Source organism: Erpetoichthys calabaricus, chromosome 8 (genome assembly GCF_900747795.2).
Source record: "Erpetoichthys calabaricus chromosome 8, fErpCal1.3, whole genome shotgun sequence".
NCBI lineage: Eukaryota > Metazoa > Chordata > Cladistia > Polypteriformes > Polypteridae > Erpetoichthys > Erpetoichthys calabaricus.
In genome coordinates, this window is record NC_041401.2 from 40,781,472 (window position 1) to 40,802,561 (window position 21,090).

Consider the following 21,090-nt stretch of genomic DNA (forward strand, 5'->3'; position numbering starts at 1 on the left):
AAATAATTAATAAAATAAATATAAATAAACATTTCTTTAAATGGGGCAACACATACACAATATACATATTGCCACACACAGTGATTATAAAATGTATTTGACTCCTTCTCCAAAAGGACTATTTCTCTTTCTGTTATGTTTCATTATAAGAGGGTGTCTAGGGAGAGGTTGGGAGTGCAAAGGCATCCCCAGAATGGCACTGGACATGGTTTGTTCCTATGGAAATATTGCAAAGAAGAACGAAGGTCACACTGGTAGAAGCACAGAAGAGGTCCTGTGAATTCCAGTGTGGGAGGACAGGAGCTGCTAGGGTGCTGCACTGTGAGCTGTGCACCCTGGAAGGATACAATACAAGGTCACCATCATGAGCAAGATAGAGAGTGTTCATGCAGAATTCTGCCAGGACACTAGAGGGCAGATGACAGCAATTGGCATGGATGCCCAATCCTCCATTCATAGACAGCAGTGGGGCCAAGAAGGGAACGACAGAGATGACAACACTCTCTGGTCTCTGGAGGACACATGCTCATAGATACAGAACATGTTTCCTAGTCATAGAGGTGGCAGCATGGAGATGCATGGGAGAACCTGTCCATTTATATGGGTAACTGTTCATACAGAAATGCAGGAGCGACAAGAGGAAGTTTTAGACTAGAGTGCATAGGGCTCAACTGGAAGTATCCTATGAATGGGTTTAAATCTTCATGTTCGGAGGTTAAGGGAGTGTAGAGGTAGGAGGTGATCATCAGGTTGTAAGACAAAAGTCCAGGGCTAGGAAAGCAACAGAGGGAGAGAAAGAGAGATGGGAGTTGCAGAGAGTGCTTGTGTGATATCTGAGTCACACCATCATTTGGGTAATGACCCAAAACATACAGTGAAGGTCTAACTGGATTAGCTTAAAAGAAAAAAGCTTAATGTCAGATTGTAAGCATGTGCCGATTTTCCAGTGCATTGCCACATCCACCACTTGACAAACCACCTGGACTGGGAACCGAGTGGAACCATGCAATGAGTGACAGCTTGAACAGTTATTAGCTATAGTACAGTATCGACCAATAGATGATTCAACCAAGTATTGGCTTATGAAATACTTATTTTCTGTTTTTACTTAGAATGAATTTATAAGCATATGTATAATTTTTTTTTTCAGTTCAGGGTCAGTGTCATCATTGCAGGGTTTCCAGGGCTTTATCACCTGGTCTCCGGTATCCAGGCCTTGATCTTTGTATCTGAACTCCATGTATGACTCACGTGAAACCCTAAAGGGGACAACCCCAGTTTGTTGATCTGAAGTTTCATTTGTGTGCTGATCATACCCATGATTTATGCTAAAACTAATGATGCACCTATTCAGAACAGTCATCTTTTAAAGCCACTGTATGCTCAAATATCCAGCTTACTGACATTTGTCTGTTTCCTGGCATTTTACTTAGATTCATATTGTAGGTTTTGTTAAAAAGTGTTACACTAAGAGCTGACTGAAGTGGTTTATGCTTGTAAATAGAAAAATAATAAATATATATCATAACAAATATTGTCTATATGCCCATGTTGTTTAATTTTCAATCTCGTGCAAGTTGCAAGGTGAGCTCAACCAGTTCCATTTTAACAGGACATACTATACATTGTTAGTATTATTTTGCATTCAACAAGAAAATTCTATTCCTGAAGTTAAGTGTTACTTCATATATTGAACCTTGAGCACATTAAGTTATAATTCAGACAAAATGCTTTTTTTTTGCTCTACATAAATTTTGTTTCAAGTTCATTTTCACATTTTAGAAGGTAATCACATTAGAGAATATCCTGGTATGGTTATGTTGATAGGTTATTGTCTTTAGATAGATAGATAGATAGATAGATACTTTATTAATCCCAATGGGAAATTGTTATGGTTATGTGTTTTATCGTGACAACATTTTGTTTATGTATGGAAGCCAGCATTAGGAGTAGCTGTCAGTAGGATGCAAGTCCTGGTTACCTAGAAGTCATGTCATGTGATGCCATTGGCATGACGCTTTAAAAGCCAGTGCCACATGCTCATTAACATCTGAGGCTGGTGTTACTTACTTTTTAGTGTGTTTGACTCTTCTTTGTGATTTATAGTAAAGAATCATAAGGAGCATTTTGACTCCAAGTTTGCTTAGTATTTTGGATTTGATGCCTGATTTTCTTTATCTCTTCAGTTTTGCTTCCATTAAGATTTTAATCCATTTCCTGATCCCTTTTTTGCCTGCTTATTTTTTGTATCATGGAAATTTGGGTTTTAAAAAGCAGGTTGGCTATGAACTGCTAGCTTTTTGTTCTGGCAATTATTTTTTCCCCTCTGCCTTTTTTACTTTGACAGAATGGTATGATCAGGCATGATTATCCCTGTCCAAAGCATATTTCCACAAAAGATTCAGGACCCCAGAAATGCCACAGTTTACCAGACCCCAACTGTTTACTCTTAATGATTTTCACTAAAACTAGTCTGACCATCTGCACTGTCCTCCATATAGAACAGACACAATGTCCAATGTGGTGGGGCAGTGGTAGCGCTGCTGCCTCTCAGTTTGGAGACCTGGGTTTGCATCCCAGGTCTATGAAAAATAATTTTGAAAGTAAATGTTTCTACTGATGCCAAATGACCTGCAGATAACCACCACATATTTGAGGGTCTGCAACCCATTCCATGTTAATACAGATTGACATCTAGTGCTACATATATACAGCATATTTATTATTCAGTTTTGAAATGTACTCAAGTAATAAAAGAAGTAACTTGGAAGGATGACATCATACTGAATATCTTCTGTAATATCATGTCAGAAAAATAGTGAAAGCTGACATCAGTATATTAATTATTAACAAAAATTAATTATAATCAAGTCCCAGACATGTAGCCATATGTTCACTAAGTGACATTGTGAGTACTATGCAGTATACTAAGAAATGACAGAATGAATACAAATACACTCTATGTGTAAGGTGGATGTATCCCATCTTTGAGTTTGATCTTCACAGAATTGCACAGTACCATATACGCTTTTTGCACTTCATAATTAAAATACTGGGAGGACTGATGACCTTCTAAGTTGTATTACTTTGATCAGCTCTAAGTGTTTAGAACGTAGTCTTGAAAAGCATGTGGTAATACTTTGTCAACCACAAATGGAAAGTCGGAACCATTTTAAACTAGCACATAATATCTGTATTGCCAGTCTGTCGGTACGACCTTGAATGAATGTTTAAAAACAGACTTCTATATTCCAGGAGGGGTCATCTCTAAATGAAAAACTTCCATAGACAATTTCTTTTAGTGCTTAGTGTCCATCACATAATAATTCTTCTGTGGAGCAAATCGCAGGCCACGTCTGAAACATGAAATTCTGCCATAGCTACACACTTATACAGCAAACAATCTTTTGATCGTAGCATTATTTGTGTCCCTTATTAGTAATTTATGAGCCAATAAAATTAGGAATCAACCCTCACATATACTTTGAGAATTTAAACTAACCCATTCCGTTAAATCTGAGCACTGCTAAAGAAGTGTCATTCAAAGCCACGTATTCCTTCATTGTCTATACAGAGATAGACACAAAAGCAAAGAGTAGCAAATCGTTTATTGCCTTACCCATTAATTTATCCATTTGATAAACTCAATAAATTCATTTTTAGAGTTTCAGAAGTATGTGGGCCACCCTGACAACCTCAGACACAAGGCGGGAACCAATATTTGACCGGACATAATTTGTTTCTACAATCTTTAGGTTAAAAATGTTGTTTAAGCAAGACAGACAGTAAAGCTAATTAGACAACTCAGACATGACAGCGCTAATGGCCATTTTAGTAAGTTTCTTAATGCGGTATAATTCACCCCCAGACCACCAGACACAGGCTGCAACTCTTCCAGTGGTGCTGGCTTCTGAGTGTGTTGCTTTCTTAATCAGCATTTAATTATTACACCCTGCTCTATGGTACTATGCATTCAGTGTGCTTGTTTGTTTAAGCTGTACTTAAGCCATAATTGTTCTTTTTCTTTAATACAAGGATAAAGCTAATATGCTAAATATGAAGGTGAGCCTGTATTATTAGTGTTCAGCAATGAAAGTAAATTGAAACATAAAACAAAAAACGATGGAGAGCCTCAGAAAAGCAGAAAGACAGTGAAGCTAAATGCTAAAAGAATTGTGATTAGGCAAATAAGAAGAATCAAAAAGTAACATAGGATATTTAGGTTCATACTAAGACAGTGATGTGTCAAGGTGTTTAATCCAAAAAATGAACAGATGTGGAGCTTCTTTTTTTAACCCAATAGGTGTGACCACCTATTCAGATTTGAACTTGTAATAGTTTTCCAATATCTCCTTTAACTATTTATGCTTAGAGCATATATATGACATCTACGTAAGCTTACATTTATCTTTGTTTCCAAATGTAAAATAAGTGGACTGCTGTTGAAAGTTAACTGTTGTTGTAACCCAATAAAGTTTTTTTTCATCCAAGGTGCCTGGCAGCCAAATCATAAAACAAATAGCAGTACATCTTGTTGTTAAGATACAAAAGGTTTATGTCTTCGTATCCCAGGAGACAGATTTACTGAATTTACTTTTAATCACATCTATTGCCTCTGCACTTGAGATGTGAGGGCTAAATAACACGAGTCTTAACAAGAGCTAAAAAGGAATTATAACTCGTTTAGACAGAGGCAATTTAATACAGAACAACTGTTACCCCAAAACAAATGCCTTCAAAAATGTTTTTATGAAAAGTGAAAACTATGTATGTATGGTACCTTTTACCCCTCAGGTACATTTGTATCAGGAAGAAGTTATTGTGAACATATCAACCAAAAATATATCAAAATTATGCCCAGACATTGCTTTCAGGAAGACTAACAAATATACACTTTTCTATTCATTCAATGCCTGTGACAATTTTTCCATTACATAAGTTCACAGAGATAGAGCCTACCCCAGCAGCATAGAACGTATGCTAAAAAACAATCCTGAATGAGAAATCAGGTGGTATCTGGGCATATAAACAAATGTACAGTCACACAGGGCCAGTTTAAAGGTTCAAATTATCCGAACACTCACATATTTGGTTTATTTAAGGAAACCTGCACTCATTTAGGGAGCAAACTCCACTGTAGGTACTGATCAAGCAAACAACTGAACCCAACAGCATGAAGTTGTAAGACAGTACTGTTAATCACTGCACTACCATGCTTCTTTGGTATATGTTTATCAAAATAAAATGAATAGGGCATGAGACAAACATAGGTTAGGAGGTATGTTCACAATGGCATTGTTACTTCTGTGGTTTACACTGAACACCTATATGTTACAAATATTCATAGCACTGTATCTGATATGGAAAGCTGAATGTTTGCATGTCTAGCATGCAAATCCATGGCACTGAACCACCATATTTTGAACAGGGTGTAACAGCCAATCTTAGAAAGTCTTTGATGTTAAAGTCATATAGTGTTTGCTTAATTTCTATAGAATATTAACAACAACAACAACAAAATTTATTTATATAGCACATTTTCATACAAATGATGTAGCTCAAACTGCTTTACAGGATGAAGAAAGAGAAAAAAAGACAAAATATATAAGAAAATAAAATTAGGCAATACTAATTAACATAGAATAAAAGTAAAGTCCGATGGCCAGGGAGGACAGAAAAAAACAAAAAAAAACCAAAAAAAAAAAACCTCCAGAATATCAGTTTCTTACAGCTACCTAGAATATGGAATAGCCTTTTGTCCCCTGTAAGTTAACATGAGACAGAACTTTCTTTGCTATATCTGTAGAACAGAGTGTTATTTAAGCCAATGAGGAAATAGTCTTGCTTCTTGCATGGACTATTAAATATGTTTTCAAATGGGAGAAGGCATACAGTTTTCTGACTTGTGTTTAACTTATTTAACTTGCTTAATGTGCTTCAAGTATGACTGTGTGATCAAACTTAGAGACATGAAACAAGGAAAAAGCCTTAAACATAATTTTTCTTTTCTTTAATACCAATTTTTTTCTCTGTTTTATCTTGAAATTTTACTAAAATGTTTAAAACAAAGATATTTTTTCTGTGGAATTATTTGTAACAAATGACACCCTGTAGCTAAAATCATCCTATGAAGTGAACTAAAGGCTGCAGAACTTTGATAATTTTGGATAAACGCAGCTACAGCTACACAGGGGATAATGTTTTGTTCAGAATTTTCTCCTTGCCCTTAGGAGGCATTTTTGGGACTTAGCATAGGTATGCAAAGTGGCTCCTCACATTAGGTTAGGGTTAGGGTATGTCAGTGAAATTGTGGTTTGGAGGTCCAATTGAGAAATTTATTTATTGACCACACCTGCACTTTTTTTCACCTCAGGTGATGTTGGGTGCTCCTGCTAGTTAATTAAATTACAATATACTTTAGTTGTCAATTATATTATCTCTCTATTATAAAAACAAAATCTTGGCAGGGAGACCAAAGAGACAAGACATGATCTTCATGGAAGACAATTTGACATCCCGTGAGAGACACTTTAACGTCACACAAGACAAGGCAGTGAGACAGAAGGACAGCTGCTGTACAGGCTTTTAAATGGTCAATGCGCAGTGCGACAAGCAGAACACGCACCTAGGCAGCAGAAGCACAAAGCCAGCAGCTGATCCATTCACATCTCCTTAGCATGCGTTCAGCTTCCCCCCCCCCTTCACAACTCGAGCGGGAGAGATGCGAAGTGGCAGGAGCATAGCGCGCCTCCGGGGGGGTTGAGCGAAGCGATTGAGACCTGATTATCTTGGAGAGACACTTTGATGACACCCGAGACTAGACATTACAACCTTAGGAAGCAAGACTCGTGAGACGGTGACTTTGCATGTCACACCCTACTTACAAACAATTTAAAACAAGTTCACGGACATCTAACCTAGCAGTTGTTGGAATGCTTTTGGAAGACACACTTCATGTGCTCCCAGCTCTTAAAACAATGACAAGCAGAACACACAGCTCGCAAGCCAGCAGATGATCTAACCACATCTCCTTAGCGTGTGTTCAGACAACCCCCCCCCCCCCTTTTAAGACTCAAGCAGCAGAGAGGCAAAGTGGCAAAAGGACAGCTGCTGTTCGTAGTTTAATCATTACACAGCAATGGAAGAGACAACTTTTTAATAGACAGTACTCAGAGGCATTCATTTTACTACAGGTTCTTTAGTCCATATCCAATCTATATAAGGCATCCGCTTCTGCACACACCCATCCGCAGGCATTACTAATCATATTGTAAGTATTCCTTAATACACCTTACTAATCAACTATCATTACACTGTACAGGCTTTTAAATGAACGACACGCAGCACGACATGCAGAACACGCTGTTCACCAGCAGCAGCAGCAACACAGCATCTCCTTACCGTGTGTTCAGCCCCCCCCCCCCCCCCATTCACAACACGAGCAGCATTATATGTCCTGCGAGAAAGAGATTTAACCATGCCCAGAGCAGGAAGTAAAGGACAAATATTGTTTTTACAAAAGTTTAAAAGTAAAAGTGAAAATAATGCATATGTAACAATTACCATGAAAATAATAATCTCTTTAAATTGTATATCCAGTAAACCAAACTCGGGGGTGGGCGAGCGAAGCGAGCAAGGGGCGGAGCCCCCTAGTCTAATATATAATAGAATACCAAGGTCTGTGTGTCCATTCCCTCTGAACAATCTGATTGGTCAGTTTTAGCTTTGGAGTGATTGGTCACTTTGGCTATGGCGATGCGCAGAAATAGTAACTGCCAGTGTGAGACGTACAAGGTGGTGTAAATGCATAAGATGCATAATGAGAGGGTCACCTCAAAGACAACAAGTATAAAACCGGATAGTAAATGCGAAAGGTGCCTCCAAAACAATGACAGTGTCTGAGACGCACGCTTTATAAGAATGTACTTTGAGAGACAGGACACACAAATACAGAGGAAAGTCACTCAAAGTACACATAGAGATGTCAAATATTTCTTAATTATTGTATTTGGCTAGGTAAAAACTAAATCCCTTGCAAATAAAATAATATTTCAAGATCTAAAAGGTACTTCGACAGGCCTAGTTAATTAGAATACATCTTGTACTTGCTTAAATGTCATTGATCCTTACCAACACTTTTTACTTACTGTATACAGTAGCTCATTATAACTGTTAAGGTAAGAGAGAGCCAGGCACGATTATGTGATGATCTGGCTACCAGGTATTTGTGGAAGAAAACACTTCTAGTCCTCATTCCAGGGATGAATCTTGTGATTTCTGTTCTCGGAATATTTCTCTTCTTTTATGGGGTGAGCACCATGGATTTCTCTTTAATTTCCCTCTTACCTATGGAATGCTTGCCAAGGTTGATCCCAACAAAAGTATACTAACAGAGCTCCAAAAGCCACTGCTTACTGACTATGTTACTTACTGACACAATTTTTTTATGAAAATAAGAAACATTTAGAGGTCACTGCATTTGTTGTTCTCTCATCTGAATTGAAGAGCAGACAACTCTTCGACACTTGTTTGTAACCAGTCAAAGAATAAACTTTCTGCTCCTCGTCCTCTGTCAGTATGTGATTGTACATTTAAGTGAGACTTACACTTCTTTCAGCTATGTCTTTAACCACCATTATGCACACTAGCAGTTGACAAAATTTGTTGCAGATTGAATCATCTGTCCACTATTCTAGTAGTTTCTTGAGAAATGACAGATTGCTTTCTTTGCCTTTTTCCATAATGGCATCAAAGAAGGATGTTGTTCCTCTTTTTACCAGGTCCTCCAACTTCAGGAGTTCAGATTCGTCAGCTTAAGACGTCAAGGAATGTCTGATAATGGTGGCCATTGTAGGCTTTGCACCATCTTAAATACATCATAAATACCTGGGAGTGCAGCTGGACGATAAATTGGACTGGACTGCCAATACTGATGCTCTGTGCAAGAAAGGACAGAGCCGCCTGTACTTCCTTAGAAGACTGGCATCCTTCAACATCTGCAGTAAGATGCTGCAGATGTTCTATCAGATGGTTGTGGCGAGTGCCCTCTTCTACGCAGTGGTGTGCTGGGGAGGCAGCATTAAGAAGAAGGATGCCTCACGCCTGGACAAACTGTTGAGGAAGGCAGGCTCTATTGTTGGCATACAGCTGGACGGTTTGACATCCGTAGCAGAGCAACGGGCACTCAGCAGGCTCCTATCAATTATGGAGAATCCACTACATCCATTAAACAGTGTCATCTCCAGACAGAGGAGCAGTTTCAGCGACAGACTGCTGTCACTGTCCTGCTCCACTGACAGACTGAGAAGATCATTCCTCCCCCAAACTATGCGACTCTTCAATTCCACCAGAGGGGGTAAACGTTGAACATTATTCAAGTTATTGTCTGTTTTTTACCTGCATTTTTTATTACTCTTTAATTTAATATTTTTTGCTGCTGGAGTATGTGAATTTCCCCCTGGGATTAATAAAGTATCTATCTATCTATCTATCTATCTATCTATCTATCTATCTATCTATCTATCTATCTATCTATCTATCTATCTATCTATCTATCTATCTATCTATCTATCTATCTATCTATCTATCTATCTATCTTTTCCTTTGTTTCTGCTGAGACTTGTCATCAAATAGAAAATCCTACTTACTACTAGAATTATCTTTAAACTTACACTTACTACTAGAATGCTCTGGGAATGGATACTAGAAAGTTCTCTGTTTCATTTTTTATTGTTTACTAATCACTTAGCCAGTTAAAAGTACAAATAAAAATATAATATAAATAAAATGTTCAGAATAGAGCAATCTGTAAATGTTTCACAACCAGGCCGAAATTTCACAGGTAAGCAAGCTATTGGCAAAAATAAGCCTTGTGGTGAAACAATTCTATAAACATCAACTTTTTCCTTTGGTTTGTGATATTAGACATCTATGGACATGATGGTTGAAAGCTCTCTTGATACTGAATCATATTGTGTTGCAGAGTTGTCAAGTAGTTTCTGTATTGTACTCTTTGCAGGAAACTGGTGGTGAAAAAAGTACCTGAGTTTTTTGTAATTTTAGCAGTCAATGTTAGTCCCCATCCACATCTCCCCTATGCACATAAGCTATAGGTAATGACCACAGGGGTAAGTTCACTGGTCCAAGTCATTGAAATAACGATTCTCTGCATGGTTAACTGAGACAGAAAACATGGCAATCCAGGCGCACTTTAGACAACTGTGAGTGATTCTATGGATTGAATGGAGTTACTTGAGGTAATATTCAGGGTGCCTTTTTCTGAATGAGGACCATGATAGTTAATGACATGTTTAAGTCATTACTTCCCTCAGCCTGTCTGTGGGTAGCTGTTTATACACCCACAGGACCTAGAGGCTTCTGAAGGAGTCTGAGCTGCCCTATGCAGCCAGGTGAGTTTGCTATCTTCAAAAGAATAATTATTATTAGAAAATGGATGGATAGATGCTTTTGTCACAAAACATATCCTAACTGTACCAATATCTATTTATTTCAAGTTGTGAAAATAAAATAAAAAAGACCGGTCTGGTTTCTATCCAAATACCAGAGATGTACAACTGTATTGACAACTCTGAGCTGGACTGATTCGGGGGTAGTGGGTATGTTGATGAGTCCTGCAATGGACTGACACCCATCCAAGAACTGTTCCTGTCATTCACCTGATGTAGCCAGGACAGACCCCTGCAGCTAACAACTGTGTATTGGCCTAAACGAGTTGTGAATTTTAATGAATGTAAAGAATTACAGTTATGCAGTCATTATAAACCAAATATTGCTATACAAGCTATGGTGGATGGCCAGGACCCTAACATGGCCGGGGCGCCTTAATAACTGAAGGACTGGGTAAAAAATAGGTGCAGGGCATTACCTCCCCCAGAACGCTAGGTGGCAGCACCCCGGATTCCCACAGGGCACACTGGGACTTGGAGTTTCTGGAATCAGACCTGTTGGGTTTCAAAGGTGCTGCCATGCGGTGCTGCAGGATTTGGCGAGCCCTATTTCATTGGGCTTCCTCCACACCTGGGAGTACTTCTTGATCATGCTAATGGGCCACTTGTAGTGCTCCCGGGTGCAGTATAAAAGGAACCGCCTCACTTCATTCAGAGAGCCAGAGTCGGGAGGTGGAGGAAGAAGCTTGCTGGAGAAGGAGTGGAGACAAAGACAGAGAGAAGCCAAAGAAGAGAAAGTGCTTTGTGCTTTATAACTATGCTTATTGGTGCTTTCTACTGTGCTGTGCAGGTGGGAAACGATTTGGGTGGAGTTTCCAACAGTCAAACAATGTCTGTGTGTAATGTAGAACTTGTATCTGCATCTGACCATTTCAGGTGTTGGGAGCTGGAGCGCCCCCTGCAGGCCACAACACCAAAGATTTGCTTTCTATTATCTATAGTAAGTGCAATTCCTTTTATATTGCTGGGTCCAAACTGTGTACAAGCAATCACAATTTCTAACACAGAATGTCTGGTTGTTCACTCTGGACTGTAATGTGTAGCGTTTAAGGAGAGATCGTAAATGTGGAATAGGGTTTTAGTTGTTGATGGAGTGCCAGTTCTCTGCTGAGTGAACTTGTTCATAACAGGTCAATCAACTTAATGTTGATATCTTTTGGATGTGGCAAGGAAACATGTGTGATAAGCAGGTGTTCTTACTATCTTGATAGGATATAAGAGGACACTTTAAGTCCAAATTACATTGAAGAGAATACAATCTAAAGCAGCTTCAAAAAGTTCATCCTAAATCTCACAAAAAATAAGATGTAAAATGTGTCAGTTAGTAACTCATGACAATTTATTCCGTTTTTCCAAACTTTACTGTACTTGATCACTTTCACCACTGCTTGCAACTCTATTGATACAAGCAGCTTTTGTTCTGTTTTAGTGGATACTACCAAATCATTTAAGAGATAGACTGTAAACCAGTAAGTCATTGATTTAGTTTCTACCAAATGTAAAAATATTTGAACAAACTAAGCTAGAACTCTGTACATCAGCTACTGTTTACTATAAAAATTAATTATAAAATGATTCCTTGAAAAATATGCCCCGTTTTTAATGTCTGAATGTTAACCAGTGTATTCAAGTTAGCTGGTTTCACTGGACAATCTTAATATTTAACTATTAAATATGACCTTTAATAAAAACAGCATTACTGTACCAGTCGGCCAGCTTCATTATTATGAAGGTCAATTAGAGTCCTGATGTCACTTTTTCCTTTCTTCCGTTTGGCATCCATAAACTGCTTCGACTTCTCATAACCAAACTCCACGTCATCTCCACAACCACCCCATTCCCACTTGGAACCATCTGCTCCTGGCCCAGAGGTGGGGAATGGGGGTGCTCGGCTCCTTGTAGCTTCGCATCCACACTGTATAAGCTCCCCCATGCTGCATGCTTGTGTCACAGAGTGTGTCACTCCAGCTGAAGTAATCGCATATACAAATGCAGTCTCCCGGATATCTGAATGGAAAAGAAAAGCACAGTAAAGAACACTGGCAAGTGCAAGAATCCATGTATCATATTCCCTATTTTTTACCTCCGCTGGCTGGCTTCCATTTCATTACGGCTCAAGTACAGCCTCAAAACTTGTATTATCTGCTTAGCAACATTGATTGGTCATCTTAAAGACCTTGAAGATACCTCTCCGTCTTGCATTCAGATGAGATACCAGTGCCTATTGCAGTATCCTTTCTGATAGTGAGGTAACCATAATTAAATATAATAAATAAATAAACCAGACCATCCAAAATAATAGGATGATTAATCTTTCAAGAATTACAAAATAGTACATGAGGTTTTTTTTTGTTTTACGTTAAAGGTTGCAAGTCAAAAGTGCCAGAGAATGTCAAAAGGACTTGGCAAAGGAAACTGATTCAGTCACAACTGTTTTATCAACAACATAATTTTAGATAAAAAGCAACAGCAGACAACTCTTGGAGCACAGAAATCCATCACTACATAGTCTTAGAAATGAAAAATCTCATTTAGTATTTTGTCATCAGTTACTAATGACTACTGTTCTAAGTAAACTGTGGTCTCATTAGGTTCCCATAGACATAGTCTACTACTTTCTTTGAAGACTGTATGCTTGTTCTAGGAGGCTACACGATGAATCAAAAGTGAAAGCAGATAACAGGAGAATGAAAAAGAACCATAAAATCCAATCCACTAAATGGTACAAGCTATCTGGAAATCTCTATATGGAAAATGTAAAATTACGAGCTATTCACCGAGTCCCCAAGAAAGTTACTTTACCTACTTGTGGACTGGCTAAATACCACATGCATTTTACTTGTAAGTTCCTCTCATGACACTCAAGGACACTGTACAGAGGTAAGTTAAAAACAGAGATGTATGAATAAAACAAATAAATAAGATACAACAATCAAATTACAATAAGATAAAAGCCAATTTTAAAAGATGTCTTAGTTTTAAAATAATAAGTCATGAAAGAATGCTGAAAGAAAATGGATAGGGCATTCTATAACTTGGGATCTACAAAAGTAAATGGTCAGTCACCCAGTAACTTGTGTTTAGTGTAGGGAACGATAAGCAATTCTTCATTAGAAAACCATAAATTGTGACTTGGTTTGTAATATTGTAACACCTGAGAAAGGTAGATAGAAATTGTATATGTAAACAACAACAATACATCAAATTTCATAGGCAACCACTTCAAGGACACAAGTAGTCATAACATAACACCATTACGTACTGTATAAGTTAAAACTGAAGCTGCAAAGTTCTGAAGTCGTTGGAAGCTGTTTAGTAATTTTCTTGAAGCGGCAAATGTACAGTATTATAACAGTTAAGATGAGTAGTAAAAACAGAGATAAGTGTGTGTTCAACAGCATGATAGATAAGAAAAGGTCTAATTTGAGAAATGTTTTCAGCAGAAAGAAGGACAGATCTTGTTACTTTCTTAAAGAGTTAAGTTTGGTATTTTTCAAATCACTGCGGTGGGTTGGCACCCTGCCCGGGATTGGTTCCTGCCTTGTGCCCTGTGTTGGCTGGGATTGGCTCCAGCAGACCCCCCGTGACCCTGTGTTTGGATTCAGCGGGTTGGAAAATGGATGGATGGATGGATTTTTCAAATCAAAGTTATTTCTTCACAAACATGGTATATGTGTATTTGCCACATGAATTTGTGTTCATAGTTATGTGCTTTCTTTAAATTAAAAAAAATATCTTGCCTGCTCTGGTGCCTTACAATGGAGGGTATGGGGCATGGAGGAAAAGCGATTCAGCCACGTGAAAACGTAACCTAATACATCCATTTTTCAATCTAAGATGAGTTGTTGAGCATTTATCCATGCCTTCCTTGTTTCAATAAAAGGGATCTGGAAATCCACATTTTTATCACATATTCCTGGTTTTATATTTCTTGTGGTAAGGATATGTTTTCTATTTACTTAAGCAAATTCTCGCATAAATACGAAAGTACATAAAAACAAAACCAACCATGTGGCATGAAAAGTTTACTGTGATTTGGTCTGAAGTGAGAAAACCGTGCACCTGCGGTGTGAAAGGTTGTTGTACAGGAAGACTAAGCTATTTTGCATGGTGGGTCTTCTTTTAAAATGGCTGAATCTCATTTTTTTTTTGTTCTATAATCACATGTGTAAATTATTTTACAATGTGTGTGTAATCCCAAGATGTTGATCAGTACTTGACAACTGTCTTGGCTTGAAAAATGGAAGTATTTGGTAAATTTTTAAGGCTTTTCCTCCATGCCCCATAGACTGCAATATAAAGTGCCAGTGCAGTTAACATATTTTTTAAAATTTATACAAAACTGTAGAACACAATTTCACATGACAAAATCATATATAGCATATTTGTGAAGAAATATCTTCATATTTATCCTGTAACGTGAATCTCAAGCACCAAGTTAGATTCTAAAATGGCACTCGGGTTCCTAAATTCTGAAGTAGGAAACATAATGTAACCATTAATATCAATACGAAAATTGGCAAACAGATTTATAAAGAGTCTTAAAACCTTGTCCTCATTAAATTTTAAATAACTGTGATTAAACCAACAATTAGCATGACTAATACAATCAACCCATGAATCTGGTAGAACGTTAGGGGTAGGCTTAGTGTGAACATAAATCGTATGTATAATACCATTCAATGTGAGAAAAAAAATAAATACTAAATAAATAAGAGTTGGCCAAGTATGAGACCTGTGAAACATCTTATGAAACAGGAATAGGTGAGCGTTCATCATGACTGCTAATCAACACAAATTGTAGTCTGTCAGGTAGATACGTGCTGACCTCACCTGCAGTACTTATGCAGTTTTGGTCTCCATGCTATAAAAAAGACATAGCAGCACTAGAAAAATAGTGACCTGGCTGATTCCAGGAATGCGGTTGATGAGTTATGAGGAAAGATTAAAAGAGCCGACCCTTTTCCGTTTAAGCAAAGAATATTATGACATGACATGATTGAACTTTTTTTAAATTACGAAGGGAATTACTACAGTGGCTCGAGACTGTTACTTTAAAATGAGCTAATCAAAAACATTGGAACACAGAAACTTGTTAAGAGTAAACAGCGAACCATAGACACATGGAATAAGCTACCAAGTAGACATTAGGACTTTAGGGCCTTGAAAAATTACTTGATATTATTTTGGAAGAATTAAGTGGGTAGGACTGATAAGCTCTGTTGGGCTGAATGGTCTGTTCTAATCTAGATTGTTCTAATGTTCTAAAAAGAAGCACTTTTGTGAGTAAATTGTAAAAAAAAAACTGTTTATACTTCTTCTTTGTACTAATTTCTAGTGTGTGTATATACAATAACACTGGTTGTCATTTGTTGCATGTTTATTTTATTGGATTGGTGTAACAATGCCTTATGTTTTTGTACTTTCTGCTGCAAACAAAAAATCCTTTATGATAATTAAGCCTGCCTAGCCTAACCTAAACGTGCACAAAAGTGAACTAAACTAAGACTAACTCCATAAAAGTAGGAGCATGAAGAAACAGTAAATTTTATTATTATAGGCAACTAGTTAAAAGTAGAAATTAGCTGGAATGGATTCCTACAGCTGCCATGGCCCTCTCTTGACTGAAATGAGCATTACTGAGATCTAAACTGAAGAATCTGTTCTGTTTCCACAGCATTGTCATGTTAAGTAAAATTTCTAATACTGCCTACATTAATATCTGGCATTTATAAGCTAGAGGTGTCAACAGACTCTTCAAGTCCCAAGTTAAAATGCTATTGAAACTGAGGCTAGTTTCACTCATTCCATTTGTTCCCCGGCTACCTGTAAAAGTTTTGGGCACATTCTTAAGTTATTTAAATTCCTTAAATATGCCAAACAAAAATCATTCTCCATTGCATTAAAATTTAATAGGAATGCTCCAATCATGTTTTTTAGGGCTGTTACAGATCACCAATTCCATGTTGCTAGAATTGTCTGATTCCAATACGGATTTCGATTTGTTTTCTTTATCCTTGACATTTTTTTACACTAAGCTCCTGCGTTATCAGCCATGTAGAAGCCTTATGTTCTATATTAAAGTTGTATTTTGTGTTCATAAGAATTACCTATAAATGGTTTGAAATCACTTCAGGTTTTTTTTTTTTTTATATTTTATTTATGAAAACCAAATTAATACAATGGTCTAGTGAAGCTGGAATTATATGGCAGCGCTGGCAGGTTGGGTCTTACCCTGGGTAAATTTTGGATAATTTTAAATGAGATCAATGTGATCGATAAAAGTCATTTAGTTGAATTATGGAATGCTTGGTACATATAGAACTAAAGTATATTCTATGTGTGGCTGAGTTTCACTCCTTTTCTGAGACGTCAATTGAAAGATCCCTTTCTCACCATTCCTTAGAATCTTTGAAGGGTAGATTGTTTAACATATTTCTACAGTATATACTGTATTATTTTACAGTATATGTCATCTGAGCTGTCATTAAGACTAACTAGCATGACCTCTGGGATCGATATAGGCGTGAGATGAGGAAAGTTGGGTTTCTTTTAATAAAATTTCTAATTTGCATATAAGAGAAGAATTGTGTAGCTGGGAAGTTAAATTTTGAGCATAATTGTTCATATGAAGCAAATATGTTTTTTATACAAATATCTCTAAGTGTCTTAATCCCTAGTAGTTACCATAAATTAAACACTAAGTAGGTCAGAGAAGGTTGAAAAAATCTTGAATAGGAGCAAGCAGCTTCTGCTTTAGACCTTTGTAGAGTTGCCTTTTGAATGCATGAAAATATTGAGGACCCAGTGCTAATCTAAAGAGTTTGTATTATTAAGGTGGATACAGATATATATAGATAGATAGATAGATAGATAGAGTTAGGTCCATAAATATTTGGACAGAGACAACTTATTTCTAATTTTGGTTCTGTACATTACCACAATGAATTTTAAATGAAACAACTCAGATGCAGTTGAAGTGCAGACTTTCAGCTTTAATTCAGTGCGGTGAACAAAACGATTGCATAAAAATGTAAGGCAACTAAAGCATTTTTTTAACACAATCCCTTCATTTCAGGGGCTCAAAAGTAATTGGACAATTGGCTCAAAGGCTATTTCATGGGCAGGTGTGGGCAAGTCCGTTGTTATGTCATTATCAATTAAGCAGATAAAAGGCCTGGAGTTGATTTGAGGTGTGGTGCTTGCATGTGGAAGATTTTGCTGTGAACAGACAACATGCGGTCAAAGGAGCTCTCCATGTAGGTGAAAGAAGCCATCCTTAAACTGCGAAAACAGAAAAAACCCATCCGAGAAACTGCTGCAATATTGCGAGTGGCAAAATCTACAGTTTGGTACATCCTGAGAAAGAAAGCAAGCACTGATGAACTCAGCAACGCAAAAAGACCTGGAGGTCCACGGAAGACAACAGTGGTGGATGATCACAGAATCATTTCCATGGTGAAGAGAAACCCCTTCACAACAGCTAACCAAGTGAACAACACTCTCCAGGGGGTAGGCGTATCGATATCCAAGTCTACCATAAAGAGAAGACTGCATGAAAGTAAATACAGAGGGTGCACTGCAAGGTGCAAGCCACTCATAAGCCTCAAGAATAGAAAGGCTAGATTTGACTTTGCTAAAGAACATCTAAAAAAGCCAGCACAGTTCTGGAAAAACATTCTTTGGACAGATGAAACCAAGATCAATCTCTACCAGAATGATGGCAAGAAAATAGTATGGAGAAGGCATGGAACAGCTCATTATCCAAAGCATACCACATCATCTGTAAAACACGGTGGAGGCAGTGTGATGGCTTGGGCGTGCATGGCTGCCAGTGGCACTGGGACACTAGTGTTTATTGATGATGTGACACAGGACAGAAGCAGCCGAATGAATTCTGAGGTGTTCAGAGACATACTGTCTGCTCAAATCCAGCTAAATGCAGTCAAATTGATTGGGTGGCATTTCATGATACAGATGGACAATGACCCAAAACAGCCAAAGCAACCCAGGAGTTTATTAAAGCAAAGAAGTGGAAAATTCTTGAATGGCCAAGTCAGATCTTAACCCAATTGAGCATGCATTTCACTTGTGGAAGACTAAACTTCAGACGGAAAGGCCCACAAACAAACAGCAACTGAAAGCCACGGCAGTAAAGGCCTGGCAGAGCATTTAAAAGGAGGAAACCCAGCATCTGGTGATGTCCATGAGTTCAGGACTTCAGGCTGTCATTGCCAGCAAAGGGTTTTCAACCAAGTATTAGAAATGAACATTTTATTTCCAGTTATTTAATTTGTCCAATTACTTTTGAGCCCCTGAAATGAAGGGATTGTGTTAAAAAGTATAGAGTATAGAGTAGTTTGATCCAAAAATGTGCAGTGCAGTAAATAGGCAATCCCATTTGACTCTGTCAAAAGTTTTTTCTGCATCCAAAGATTATAAATCATCTGGTAAGTAAAATTTTGTGGGTGAGTATGTTATATTAAAAAGGCAATGAAGATTTGTCTTTAATATATCTCATTTAATCTTGTGATATTACTGAAGTAAGCACTTTATCAGTTCTGCTAGCTAGGACTAGTACCTTAACATTGTTACTCAGGAGTGAAATTGGTTTATACAAAACACACTGCAGTAAGTCTTTACCTATCTTTAGAAAAATAGATATTAATACTTGGTGGAATGTTTGGCATAAAATATTGCTTTATTTAGCTAATAAAGGAGCTAACGTGGCTGAAATTTCTTTATACAACTCAATTGGGTAACCATCAGGGCCTGCAGTCTTCCCACTTTAGTGTAAATTTACAACATCCTGTATCTTTAAACGTGTCAGTGGTTATTGCATTGCAAACTTCCTGCTTGTGGATTTGTTGACTAGGATTCTTAGTTGTTTCTGTGTTCATAATATTGATGTAGCAGGTTTTTCCATTTCTCTTGGAGTCAAGGGATTAAATGATGATTGCAAATCTAGTTTTTGCTTATAAAGAACCTCATTGGGAGATATGGCATATCCAGGTCTATTCTGGAAATCCATGACATCAGTTCTGATGTGTTCCAAGTCCCTAGCTTGTTTATTTGAAAGATACGAAATAATTTGTTCTCTTAAAACAGCCTTTGTCATTTCCCAAAGAGGATCCATTGGTCTCCTTGAAATAACTGATTTGGTTGGAGATAAATTCTATAAAGTTTTCATCTGACAGATGCTTAAGATGGCAGTTGTGATATGATTGTGGAAGGCATGGTGGTATAAACTCCAAAATAAGAAGATCGTGGTTGGAGATGACAATAGTGTCATACACTTAAGATCTAATAGTGGTAAGAAATTGTTATCAATGGAGAAATAATTAGTTCTTGAGTAACTATGATGCACAGGCAATAAGAAGGAATATTCTCCTGAATTTGGATATAAAAATCTCCATGAATCTTATAGATTGAGATCAGTAATGAATCATGAAATTATCTTTGTAGTTTTATAAATTATAGTTTTTGTTGTTGAGAACGTATCCAACTCTGGATTTAAAATGCATTTAAAATCTTCAGCTATTGTGATTTTATGAGCGTTCAAATTGGGAACCAGGCCCAATACATTTTGCACACATTTTTTGTGGTCAACATTAGATGCATACATATTTACCAGAACTATGTACTTTAGAGTTGAATACGGTATTTTTTGTCTGGGGCCAAGGCACCATGAAGTCCCTAAATTGACGGATTGAAGGTCAGATGTTCACATGAACACGTGAAGCGTGAAAACTATGAGGACTGATTTAGATCATTTATGTTAGGTAGAATGCCCAGTGGAGGCAGGGCAGAATCATGGCCATGGAACCCTTGCAGATTTTGTTTTTTTTTTTTGTCCAGCCCTCTCGAGTTATTTTTTTTTTCTGTCCTCCTGGCCATCGGACCTTACTTTATTCTTTTCTATTTAGTATTACCTAATTTTATTTTTATTTTTATATTAGAAACTTTTCTTTCTTCATCTTGTAAAGCACTTTGAAAAGGTGCTATATAAATAAATGCTGTTGTTGTTGTTGGAGTCTTCTGACTAATCGGTACAAGAAAACCCCCAAATATGATATACCACTTACTCATTTTGATCTCTAAGTTATTGTTTGAGATTCCCTCCTATTTTTGTTTCTCTAAACCCCAAAACCCTTATTTTTGGACCATATTTTGTGTAGAAAATTACACTCTTATGTTAAATAGTAAACCAAAAGGTGTCTTCAGCTAAAATAATCAGAAGGACTTGAAGAGTTGCATGCCAGATCAATTAACCCCTTGGGTTCACCCCCTAAAGGGATACAAGGGCTCAAAGTTGCTGCTTTTCACAAAACTTTGGAGTTTGCTGATCTCAAATACGATAATATTTTTAATATTTGATTTTTTACCAATGGTCCTAGCCCTCTAGAAGGATTAAAATGACAAATTTTAAACATAAACAGGTGGAATATCGTTTTAGACTATTTCAAGGTCAGTAATAATGAATAGAACATTATTTTTGATTCTTTACTAGGGATCTAGCACTTTGTGGACCTCTATCAGAGGGTGAAAAAATGACAAAATTCTATTACTATTCAGAATATTTAGACATGTTTGAATTGAAACACTCATTTTAATATTTTAAATA

The 21,090-nt window shown here is 37.2% G+C and overlaps 1 protein-coding gene across 2 annotated transcripts in view; it reads right to left on the reverse strand.

The window, feature by feature from the left end:
* Positions 1 to 21,090, reverse strand: part of wnt6b (wingless-type MMTV integration site family, member 6b) — a 93,495-nt gene that overhangs the window by 9,176 nt on the left and 63,229 nt on the right. For both annotated transcript variants that reach the window (XM_028806479.2, XM_028806478.2), the window contains exon 3: positions 12,172 to 12,473. In XM_028806479.2, the coding sequence (XP_028662312.1) occupies positions 12,172 to 12,473 (302 nt within the window). The remainder of the gene's footprint in view (positions 1 to 12,171; positions 12,474 to 21,090) is intronic.